Raw genomic sequence first — 12,994 nt, 5'->3', positions numbered from 1 at the left:
GACCCCAACCCCTCCGAGCAAGATTTTTTCCCTTTGCCTGTGGGAAGAGGATTTAAGGGATGCTTTCGAACAGGGGCAACCTGAGGCCGGGCAAGTCACAAGATCGTCAAGAAGAATATACATGGCCTAGGAGAGGCAAAGAGAGCCTTATGCTCTCTTCTGAAAGAAGGGCTTTCGAGAAGACGCTGTTAAAGTTTTTCTTCACTCACTCCTTTACTATGGAGATATGCCTCGACTCAGCAGGGGTAACCGTTGGACGCATCGCCATATCCTCAGGACCCTTCCCTCAATCAGTTTGAATTGGAAACTCGTAACGATTCACGTGACCAATCAAGAATTTCTCCGCTGCCAAACACAAAAAAAAAAAAAAAAAAAAAAAAAGGAAGACCAGTCCTTCATCTTGCGGTATTGCAATTCCAAAGTAATAAGGGCATGCGTCGTCCTGAAACTGCAAATGTTCCCCTTAAGCCATAAAACATTGTGGGTAAGGAGGAACTCACGGCCAGTGAGGTCAGCCTTCTCTGGGTCTAACTCCAGCAAAGCTCTTTGCCAGATGATGCTATAGCAAATCAAAAGCCTCCAAGCATTCGGGTGAAGCTGGGACAAAGCCAAATCGAGACGATCCAACAAATCACGAACGGGACGAGGGAAAGGCAGTCTCAAGCCACATGTAAACATGGTGAGAAAAAGAGCAACTGTGGAAGAGTGACCATTGGCATTGACGACACCCTCGTGTGGGCCAGAGATGCCAGCGTCACAGCTTGGACGCTTGAACGCCAGGTGCTACCCAAGAAAGATAGTCTGGTATCTCTAACTTCAGGTGCTTCTGCCCCATTGGGAACTGAGGGTTATGCGGTCTTCTCAGGGGCCATTGATGAAAATGATGAAAGTAACAGAGAAAGAAGAACGGAGTCCAAGGAGAAGAATGAGAAGTTAGAAGAAAAGAAGGGCGAGAAGATTACAGTACGGAGAAATAAGACAAGACAATGGCCCAATTGCGCTTATAAAGGAAACATCGGTTAATGTCCCACGCCTTGTGGCAAAAGAAAAGGGTATGAGACACTTTGAATTCTGAGAAACTCGCACCACGAAACTACATGAAGGCAAAGAGCCACTTGACACCATCAATACTGACACAACTGAAAGGATGCCATCGAATACAAGCATAGTTACCGAAAGACATGCCAACAAAGGTAGAAAAGGGAAACGTTTATAGGGTTGCCAAGCAACAAGAAACCACCTTAGATTTCGGAGCAAAACACGTGTCATATATAAGGGCGACCCTAGCCTTGACATCAAGACGAGTTTAAGATTAAAAATAATTCCCACCGTACGAGTCATATGAGAATTGACGAGGTAACTGTAAGGGGTTTTTCTCTCCTTTAGTGGGCTTGTGAGGAGCAACTAAGAGAATAAGAAAAGAATGCCAAGCCCAAAACAAATAGGCCCCTCGGCCTGGCCTGCATATAGACTCATCTGGACACAACCCCCACATGGGAGGAGACTACAGGGGGATGGAACTCATCGTCCTGGAGATCCCTTGAACATCGTCCAACCCTTGAGTACCTGCCCACATGAACGAGCGGAAAGCTAGGGAGACTCTCCATTCTCTGACAAGGCGACATCAACGGACCACCGAAGACACTCAGAGTAAGAAAAATAGAGGAACCACGTTGCATTAATGGCATCACCACCCGAGCAACATGCCACATTAATGTCGCAAAGCATGCTTCATTAAATGACTAACAAAAGGACTAATAAAAAGAACATGGGCTACATGGGGGCAGGCACGATTCCCCCCCCCCAAGACTCTCGATATAAATAGCAATCCTCAAGTATGAGAAAAAGGTTATATTCTCTCGTTATTTATAAACTTCCAAATTTGGGTGAATCAGGATTCTTATCTGCTCAGATTGGACCTGGAAAAGTATAATATTATTCAATTCACTTGGACTTGGTTACGGTATCTGTAATCGGTTTTATTTTAAAAGCTTGTTTTACTGTTTCAAAGCGACGTCGTTTTTGTAAATTGAAAATGACGTTGTTTCATACTTGGGATCAACTCCCCAGATGAAAATCACAAAACACACACACACACACACACACACACACACTCTCTCTCTCTCTCTCTCTCTCTCTCTCTCTCTCTCTCTCTCTCTCTCTCTCCTTCTCCCCATTATCTTGTTCTTTCGTCTGCTTCATCCATTTGTATTGTTTGTGTCCATTTGTATTCCATTATAATAACTTTAAATCTACAAGGAGAAATTGGCCTTTTGAAACCGATAAATCGGCAGCTTTACCTTTTTTTTTCTTTTTTTTTTCTCTTAGTCTTTTTTTTTCTTGTTTCTCTTCCCTCTTCATTTTCTGTTTCTTCTTCTCACTGAAAGTAACATTTTTCTCTTTTCTTCCTCTTCTTCTTCTTATTCTTCTCTGCATCTTCTTTTTGTCTTCATCTATGCGTCACCTTTCTTCAGGTTCGTTTTCTGCATCATTGAGTTTTTTGTTTTTGTTCGTAACAAAATATATGGTTTCTTTTTTCTTTTTTGCTTTGCATGCAGTGGTAGATGATCCAAGATTTGATCTTCTCTTCTTATTCTTCTCTGCCTCTTCTCTCTTCAGGTTTGTTTTCCTTTTTCTTCCTTTTTTGTTTACGACTTTACGCTACGAAGGGTTAAAACCCTAAGTTAATTTTTTTTCTCTTTCTTTCTTTTCTCTTCTCCCTCCTTTCTCCTTTGCGCTGCAGCCCACCCCGAGCCCTCTCTCCCTCTCAACAACCGATGTTGCCGTCAGCAAGCTCTACACCATGCCGAGTCACCCATATCTTCTATTTCTCTTCTCAATCTCCTCCACCACGACTTAGAAGCGGAGGATTTGGAGCCACTGTAGGTGCATCAAATGGTAGGCAAATTTATTTTATTTTATTTTTTTCTCTTTCGATCTTTTCTCTTTTGTCTTATATCTCTGGGTAGATATTTATTTTGCTTTGGTGAATGTTGATTTGCTCTTGATTCTCCCATTGCAGTTGTCGAAAGAGGCTGTCTTCGCGCCTCTCTCGCAAATTCCAACTCCTATTTCAACTGCATCTAAGGTGTAACAAACCGCTCCTTTCTCTTTCTAATGGTCACGAGTCTCGTTATGCATGTCGAATTTTGATAGCATGTTTTTAAAGATAATAGGTGATTTCTAAAGTAAGTTCAGTGTTTTAAAGCCTTCGAATATTTTAATTACGCTTGGATAGTGAGAATACCTGAGAAGTGTTGAGAATGTTTGTGAATAGTAGTGAAAAAGTAATAATAGAATAATGAATAATAGGTAAAAAGTAATGAATAGTAAAAAAGTAGGTGAAAAGTAATAATAAATTAAGGAATAGTAGTGAGAGTACTTGAGGTACTCTCACTTGCCAAAGGAGAAATGAGGTATTTCCAGTGTTATTGAACCAAGTTTGATTTTAAATAAGACAATTATAATATTTTTGAAGAGTTTCAAAAATATTATAATTATAGGAAATCATTTTAATATCATTATGAGATTTAAATTATGTTGAAAACTCTAAATTAATTAAATGGTTTTATTCATTTAAAGATATTAGATAACACTTCATCATTTTATTAATGATGAATGAATATTATTTTATTAACTAAAGTTTAGTTTAAATAATATTCTATCTTAATTCATCTCAGTGTTTTTAAGTTAAAATAATGTTTAATCTCTTACCATTAGATCGCTTTGAGGATCCCAAGATGAATGGTCTGGATTAAATACCCAAGCCCCCTCTCTTTCTCTTTCACTTTTCCCTTCCTTCTCTCTTTCTCTCTCTCTCTCTCTCTCTCTCCCCCTCACGCTTACGCTGCAAGCTCCCCCTCTCACCTGATTCTCCCTCAGCCCAGCCCAGCCTCACCGCCACCACCATCGGCGTCCTCTCACGCCAACGAGCTCCCACAACCGAACCCAGCCTCCATCTCGCAGCCACCTTCTGCGTCATACACACGCAGCCTCTCACACACGGGTTCACTGTGCGTAGCTTCTAATGCCGCCGTATGCGGCCACCCAGGCCACCACACCTCCACCATCTCACACCGGCGACCACCTCTCACAGACCTGGCCACCACGAACCTCACTGTCCCTTTTAGTCACACACACACTCACAACCCATAAATGGGTTTCACACGGTTTTACCGCCATCGACTACCCTAGAGCCGTCTTGCGTCAGTCCTAACCCCATCGAGCACCTCCCCTGACCACCGTGACTCCTCCTCGAGCTCTTACAAGCCAGCCAAGCCCCTACCTCTCTTAAGCCCTCTCTCTCTCCCACGGCTCCTCTCCACCTCACGGCTTAGATCTGCCGCCGTAGAGCCGCCGCACCACCTCGCCAAGGTCCTCCCAAGCCTTTCCATGCCCAACCCATTCCAGATCCGCACCCGTAGCCATTTTCAAGGGCCTAAATAGCCACTGTACGTGGGTTAGCTGCCACGTACGATCATTCTGATGTCATCAATTGTGCCGGTCAGCGAGCAACTCACGAGTCAACCCCGACGATGGTATAACCCTCTATCCCTCGTTATTTATGTAAGTTGGTTGTTTAGGTTATGGACTATACTGCTAGTAATTGTAGAGTTCGATGTGTAGTATGGTGATATGATGTGCTGTGTATGTGAAGTGTTGGGCGTAATTGGGAACTGTGATATGTAGTGTTGTGGACTGTGCTGTATGGGTGATGTGGCGTAGTGTGGAAAGGGAAGAGTACACGTAGAGTGTACTCCATGTGGTGGAGTAATGCACCATATGGCGTGTATACCATAGTGGTGATGTGGCGTAGCGTGTATGAACGGAGTACACGTGGAGTGTACTCCATGAGGTGAAGCGATACACCGCGTGGCATGTCGTGAAGATAAGGATGATTGTGTAGTTGATGAGCGTAAAGCGTGATGAGTAGTGTCGGAAACTATGGAACAGTGTCCCAAAGTAGTTGCGATGTGGCCTATAGTCTGAGGTGATAGGTATCACCATGTAGTTGACTTATGGCTGGGAGTATGTGCGAAGTGATAGAACAAGTGTAAGAGTGCGCAGCAGAAGCATGATGGGGCCATGTCACTTCGTGACATAGTTAAACAAGAAGTTGTGCTTGTGATGAGTAAGGAGTTAGCGTAAGAGTGATGTAGCGGGATGCCAGGTGACATGACAAGGTCACGGTGTAGTTTGGGAGTAGTCTCAAGCTATGACGTGACGTAAGGTGTAGTTATGAATGGAGTCTTGTCGTGTAAGTGTTGAGATGAACTGTCAAGAGGGACAGGTAGCATGAAGTCATGCTAGTCGAGTTAAGAGAAGGTTGGTATCGGAGTATGGCACTTGTCCCTACAAGCATGTGATCAACGAATTATATGTTGTTCTTAAGTGATAAAGGGGTAGGGTACATGTGCAGGATAGATTCACCATATGTAATGGGTAATCTATCCTACGCATGTCACACGGTGCTTAAGCCTCAGAGTTGGCTTAGAGCCGTGTGGCCTGTATGGATGGGAATGAGAATTTAGTGTGAGCTAATATGCATAAAGGTAGTGATGGGTGGATTGTCTAATATTGGGATGCATGACTTCGTCAGTCGGAATCATGCGTCGGAATGTGGTTAATAGTAAGAATAAGACAAAGGTCTCAGTATCCTAAAGTGAATCATGGGTTCACTTTGGTTGATGAGCACTAGAGGTAAGACCTTAAGTTTGGAAGAGATAGTAACTATAAGTAAATTCTGAAGGGTTTAGCATAGTAAAAGGCACGTAAGAGCACGGGATAGAATGAGAGATTTTTCAAGTGAAGTGTAGTTCTATTCTAAGTTTAGTTACTTATGCATTAGATAGAGAATGGCGTTAAGGTTATGTGTATGCATGTAGGTTACCATTTGACACTTACATGAATGGACTGCATGATATGAAAGTATCATGGAGTCCAGGTAAGTATTACGTTCATACTCTTCTAGAGTTTTCTAAAATATACGAAATGAAAATGAAATATTTTTCCTTTACGATGCCTTATGAAACGACATGAAAGATGTTTTACGAAAGCTCGCTAAGTGTTCAAAGGTATACGTATGTACGACCCTACTTGGCAGGCCATTTTACGCAATCAAAGTATTAAGTATAAGCATGTGAATGGTGACTATACGCAGTACTTATTGTATGTATTTTATGAGAAAATCAATGTTGAGGTTTATGCCTCGAGCTTTAAGCGATGCTTTAAACAACACGAAAAAAGTATGTTGTTTTAAAAGGTCCCTATAAACTGATGCTTTATGGATGCCATGAAAAAAATTGATGTTTAAGCCCATGCTTTCAAATGACATTTTTCTATGAATGAACTGCTAAATGAAAATGACTGAACTGAAATGAAATGCATGAAAATACGTAACGACCATATGAATGAATGAAAAAGATACCAATGAACTGGATAGATTGTAATGCAGGGTAAGTAGTACTGATTGTGTGCCCAGTGCTGCCCTTGATGGAAAAGGAATTCCCAACCCGTGGCCAATGGCGGAGTCCGGTTCCAAAAGATCGCTAACCCCAACACACGGGGCGTAACAATGTGTACCGACCAATGAAAGTGATAAGAAAGAATGTATAAATGTATGAATGCATCGCATTCTTTAAGAAATGAAGACACTAACGGGAAAAACGTTTTACGAAAAGAAAGTCAATTTTTAAAGAAAATTCTCGTCTAGTAACGTTTTCAAACGAAGGCACGTATGCATGTACGTATAGTATGTATGGAATGATGAATGCAGGAATGAAAGCCTATGTTATTATATTTTACTGTATGAAGTAATGCTTACGAGTCATTGACTTATTTTAGTTTTTATGTATGCCCCTCCCCGTACAAGAACTGAATAAGCAGTTCACGTCAGGACAAACACGGCGTAAGGGGAAGAGCACGAAAGTCTAGGCATGAGAGTTTTAACTATATGAGAGGCCCTTTTATCTTAAGATTAATGTTTTCCGCTGTAAACATCTTTTATTCTCAAAGCACATTTTATTTTATAACTTAAAGTCTTGCACCCTATATATGGAAGTGAAAAATTTTAAATCGAACGGTAATTCTCGTCGTCCTTTCTAAAATCATTTTATAAAAAATCTCATCACAAGGACGGGCGTTACATAAGGTGTCCTCGGACTCGACTTTGAAATATGTTACACTCAGATAATTCAGCTGGGATCAGGACAATGACAAAGCGAAGGTAATAACTGATTTTTATTTCTGAAAATGGGTTTTAATAAAGCTACTGAATATTAGGTTCTCTGTAACCTAGAAGCAAAATAGACATCAAAGCGTTGAAAGGCATCAAAACAAGTATAATAGGTAAAATGTTTTTTTTTTTCTTTTTTGTTTTTTCTTTCTGAGTTTATGTTTTCAATTTCTCGGTTTAAAGAACATTGGTTGCTTTAATGTTGATTCTACCGCCCTGCAGATATATGTATCCCTTGAGGAAGCTAAGCATGAAAAAATCTAATTTGAGTTTAAGCCAGTTGATGTCAAATTTCAGTTTGAGAGGGATTTGGGCATCGTTTTTTTCTTCCTCTGGAAGATGAATCTTTGTTTGTGGGATTGATTTATTAAAGTATTAATTTTTACGGCTTGCATGATTTCTTATTACTGTTATGATTATGATTTTGATTGTTCTTTGATAAGTAGTATTTTTAAATTCCTAACTTTTATGAATTTGAAAATGATGGTAAATATTGTGTTTGAGATTATTTTATTTTCGGTAATGGGGAACCTTGGAGGAAGAAAAGGTTGAGCTTGTTCTTACGCAAGGATATTAAGAATCATGGAAATCCAACCAGTCACAAGCCTGAGCTTGTTCTGAATAACCTCACAACACGCCTGGGTTAAGAGATACCACCTCTTATGATGGCTTGTCATTTTTGTCTATGGCATGATCACACTCAACCAGCCATAATAGTTAATTGGACTCTAATTTTTCATTTTGGGTTAGTTTCTTTTCTTTTTTTTTTCTCGAGCAAAGTGAAATCTCCATTAACTATTTTTAAATATGTAGTAGCATGCTTTTTGGCTAAAATTTCTGACAAACATAAAAGTTGATGCACTCTATCTAATATCTAAAAAAGAATACATTATTTCTGTTATGATGCCTTTGCAGGTTTATGAACACATAAGATTTGAAATGAGAAACAAATATCCCTTGGGTGTTTTTGTTAACCAGCCTCCATCAGTAAAAAAATGTTTATAATTTTTATTATTTTGCTATCCTCTATTCTGAATGTTTTTGTCAAGAACTCGAGAAACTTGGGTGACTTTTGCAAACCATTTTAGATGGTAAAGACCCAAAGAGCTTTAACTTTAAAATTATGAATATATGTTCTCTACCTTACTTTTTCCCGTGGATTATGTCTAGATCCCCTTTCCTGATTTCTATTTGTTGTGGAGAATTTGATATTTGCTTCTTCTTAAATCACTTGATCTAAAATACTGTATAGCTCATATTTTCTTTGGAATTTTTATAATGTATATCCTTTTTTCTTCATAGTCTTTATTTGTCAATAGTTAACGTTCATTAGCTTTTATATGTGCTAGAGCTATATTGGCAGAGTATTCTAGTGCTGTTCTTGGAGTATTGTCTGCAGTGTTATATGGACGAAGAGCTGTGTCTGGAAGAAGGTAGCTCTCTCTAATATGCTTGGTTGTCATTGATTTTAGGGTGTATGATGTATGAATAATGCTCATCATATCAGTTAAAAATCATAATCTTAGAGCATGTAAGCTTTGGTTTTATTTCATACATGTTTCTCTTTTTTCTGTTTTCATCCAATGCTTAACATGAATGCAAGAGTTTTGTTTTTATAGACATATCTAATGTTGGTGAGGTATTATAGTAGATCTGTAGATGTGTTAGTCAATTAGAATGATTTAATAGGAAGAAATTATTTTTATAAGGAACCAACTAATGGGATAACTTTTCTGTTAGTTTTTATCAATGAGAATAATAATTGGAAGAAAATAGATATCATTTCTATAAATACTATTATTTTCTACTTGTAAAAAAAAATACTGTTCTTTTCTACTTATCAGAAAAATAAATATTATTAAGTTATTTATTTTCTCCACTATGCCTTAAATTATTAAGTGAAATCAATCATTTTTATAAAAAAATATATTATTTTTTACAAATAACCATTTCATAAAACTAGACAAACGTGTTTTGCACGTTGCTCCTACCTAGTGTGTGTGTATATATATATATATATATATATATATATATATATATATATATAAGTTGAGATCTTGTACCCCTCATCTGTCTTGATTTGCTCCAGCAATACTAATCTTTCTTAATATCAAAAGTCTCTTAATTCGGTACAGCCTTTGGAGAATTTGTCATGATCCTGTATACGAAAGCTTACCTTGATATTAATTTTTTAGTACTGTTACTGATTCTATTACCAGAACCATATGGGATATGATTACTGGCATTTCCTATTAATAGATCCAACAAGTCATGTCTTACGGTTATTCAAATTTCCTTTACTTTAATATACAAACTTGTTTATATCATTTTCTTTAGCTGTTGATTTAATTTTTATTATATTTCTTTCTTTATTTTTTATTTTTAAAACAGATAGAAGATAATTTTAATGTTAGTTTTGGTGGTTCGACTCATATATTATTGGATATGGAGGAAAATACTAGTCTTTTAGTGTCTTTATCTATGAATACTGCAAACCCCACATCATCCCTCCCTCCAAAGGCAAAAAGAGCCAAGATGGCTAGCAACCAGTCTCTAGTATGTGATCATTTTACAAAGGTTGAACATATTGATCTCATTGACCCCAAAACCTGATGCAATTATTGCTCGAGACTATATGGACGTCGTTATAAAAATTGCACTTCATCATTGACACACCACTTTCAGTTTTCTTGTCAAGTCTCTCCCATTAGAGAGAAAAATTTTGAATAAAAATATTATAAATATAAAATATTATTCAAATATAATTTTTGTTTTAAAATTTGAAAATGTTGTATTATTTTTTGTGTTTTGTTTGAAAGTTTGAAAAAATTGTAATAATTAGGTAATGATTATATGAAAAAGTTAAAAATTTGAAATTGAAAAGTATTTTGTGTTTGAGTGATGTTTAGAAATAAAATATTTGAGAATACCAAAAAATACTCTTGCACACAAACGGGGCCTAAGGGTGATGATTGTCAATTATTTCATCCAATGTGAATTGCCATTTAGGCTTGTGGAGCATCGGATATTTGGTGAACTCCTGAGTATTTTAGAGTCTAGATACACCTTGTCATCTCAAACCATCTTGCAAAAATGTTGTATAAATCTATACAATGAAGAGAAGCAAAAGTTGAAGGTTTTGTTGAGGGGTCAAAGAGTTTGTTTGACTATCGATATATGGACATTGGGTTAAAACATGAATTATATGTTTGTTATATGTCATTTCATTAATCGAAATTGGGTCTTTAACAAGAAGATCATTATGTTTTGTTAGACCATTTCTTGGATGTTAGAGTCCAGCATGATGGATTGGGACATTGATCACATTTTTACAATCACTGTAGATAATACATCTTCTAATGATGTTGCTATTGGTCTATGATAAGGAGCATAAGAGATAAGAGTTCACGATTTTGAAGGGTGAGTTTCTGCACATGCAATGTGCTGCATATATTTTAAATCTCATTGTATGTGATGGTTTAAAGATATATAGCCTTTCTTTGATTAGAGCATTGCCACTTTTGGCATTAACCCAGGCATAGAGATTTTCCTAAAATAATGCAGTAAATAATATTAGAAATGTAATAAAATTTGTGAAGTCTTCACCAACAAGGCTTGATACATTTAAAAGATGTGCAAAGAAGCTGAATATTGAGTGTGAAAAATTGGTATATCAAGATGTTCCTACTAGATGAAATTCAACATACCTAATGCTAAGTGTTGCTGAAAAATATGAAAAAACTTTTATACTTATGAATATTGATGAGCCACATCTTTTGACGCCTACGTTTGAAGATTGACAAAGCGCTTGGATATTTATTAAGTTTCTAAAAGTTTTTTATGATGTCACTTTAAAAATCTCCAGTTCATTGTATGTGACGTCAAATATACTATTTTAACAACTTTGTACAATTGAGCACACTTTGAGCAAAATGTGTCAAGAGTAATTATGCTAAATTGATGATCATGACATCTAATATGAAGCTTAAGTTTGATAAATATTGGGGGTGCACGGATAGGATGAACATGATTATTTATGTAGTTTTTGTCCTTGACCCTCAATACAAGAGCATATTGGTTGAAAAGATGCAACTGGACTGAATACAAAGATAGACTGAGGTCAAAATGAGATTGCTCTTAAATTGTTTGATTAAGCAATACCACCGGTTTCATGGGTTAAGTAGTGGAAGATCAAATGTGGTCCAAAGGAGTTTCTCAAGTATCATTGGTGAAGATCTGGACTATGAATAATTTGATATAGCTTTGGAGCAATATTTTGAGGAGGAAAACAGTTTGGTATTTGGCTCGGAGGTGGATAAGTATTTCTCGAATGTGATTGAACAAAAAAAACCCAAGTTTTATATATTGACATGGTGGAAAAAGAACTCGTTTAGATATATCATCTTTATGGAGATTGCATGTGATGTTCATCATCCCTATTTCTACAGTTACATCTAAGTCCTCATTCAGTACTAGTGGACGTGTATTATGTGAAATCACCACTTGTCCCAAAAGCTTAAACTGACGGGAAGAGGTAGATTTTATTATTTTTATTATATTCTTAACACTTCCCCTCACGTGTGGGCCAGTCTCTTCCTCAATGAGTAGGTCCAACACGTGGAATATTTAATTAAATGGGTAAAGTGTAGAGTCAGGGTTCGAATTCAGGACCTCTGCTCTGATACCATGTGAATTCACCACTTGTCCCAAAAGTTTAAGCTGATGAAAAGATGTAAATTTTATTATTTGTATTATATTCTTAACATATTAGACCCATATCAAAGCTTATTAGCACCGGAGATTGTACAAGCATTAATTTGTACTCAAAATTGGTTGGGTCATAAACCAATTAATATTCGGGAGGTGGAGGAGCATGTAGAAGGCATTGACATCGAAGGTAAATATTTTTATATGTTTATTTTTATTTTTTATTACTAATTTATCCATTTAACATAATATCTTCCTTTTGTTTCTTCTTAAGGTAATCTTCGTCTTTAAACTTCAACAATTTAAGCATTTTTTTCTTGTTGATACTGGTGGTTCATATATGTACAACTTGTTCTCAAAGGTATATAGTCACTTTGCTGTGATTTTTGAAAATAACATAAATGAAAGACAACTTAAGCATTTTTGTTTATAGATATTTTTCTTTGTATTACAGCTTTGTAAGATTGTTGTTGACACTTCAGAGATTAACGAAACACCTCAAGGAACAACGAAATTTGCTTGAAGATGCATTAGTATGAATTTATGTGAACAGTATAATTTTCAATAGTCTAATTCTTTGATTATGTTTGTTGATATCGTGTTTCGCAGCCCAAACAGTTCTGCAAAGCCCAAGCTTCCAAGTACCTGCAACTAAGAAGAAGATGAGGCTCCCATGGTCTCCGATATCACCCCGATGCCTAAGTCAGTTGATTGCTCTTTGGAAAAGGGAAAATACAATGCAGAATAAGAGTTGCACAAATTGAATTGAGATCCTCCTGTAAGAAGGTTACCCCCTATTTATACCTGAGTCGGGCCCTCCAGTCGAGGGAGATCGTGTTGCGTCAGATGCCAGGCTTGCCACCACTTATTTGTTGTCGCCTTAGTGGGGGCTAGTCTGCGGCCTAACGAGGGATCGCGTCGTGTCTAATGTCCTACATCTGCACGACCACCACCTCTCTGTCATGCCAGGAGATGTCAGATTGCAGGTGAGTCGTCCTTGGCTTGTGGGACGCTCCACTGTGCGCCGAATTTCTTAACATCGATCTGGGTTGG

General features: G+C 37.5%; 1 protein-coding gene across 1 annotated transcript in view; it reads left to right on the top strand.

The window, feature by feature from the left end:
- LOC121248272 overlaps positions 1 to 12,994 on the top strand; it is a 28,116-nt gene that overhangs the window by 1,279 nt on the left and 13,843 nt on the right. Inside the window, exons 2-3 of the mRNA XM_041146678.1 lie at positions 4,465 to 4,474; positions 8,273 to 8,282. Of these exons, the coding sequence (XP_041002612.1) occupies positions 4,465 to 4,474; positions 8,273 to 8,282 (20 nt within the window). The remainder of the gene's footprint in view (positions 1 to 4,464; positions 4,475 to 8,272; positions 8,283 to 12,994) is intronic.

Source organism: Juglans microcarpa x Juglans regia, chromosome 2D (genome assembly GCF_004785595.1).
Source record: "Juglans microcarpa x Juglans regia isolate MS1-56 chromosome 2D, Jm3101_v1.0, whole genome shotgun sequence".
Taxonomy (NCBI): Eukaryota; Viridiplantae; Streptophyta; class Magnoliopsida; order Fagales; family Juglandaceae; genus Juglans; species Juglans microcarpa x Juglans regia.
The sequence above is the reverse complement of the archived record's forward strand: the minus strand, read 5'-3'. Positions and strand labels throughout refer to the sequence as shown.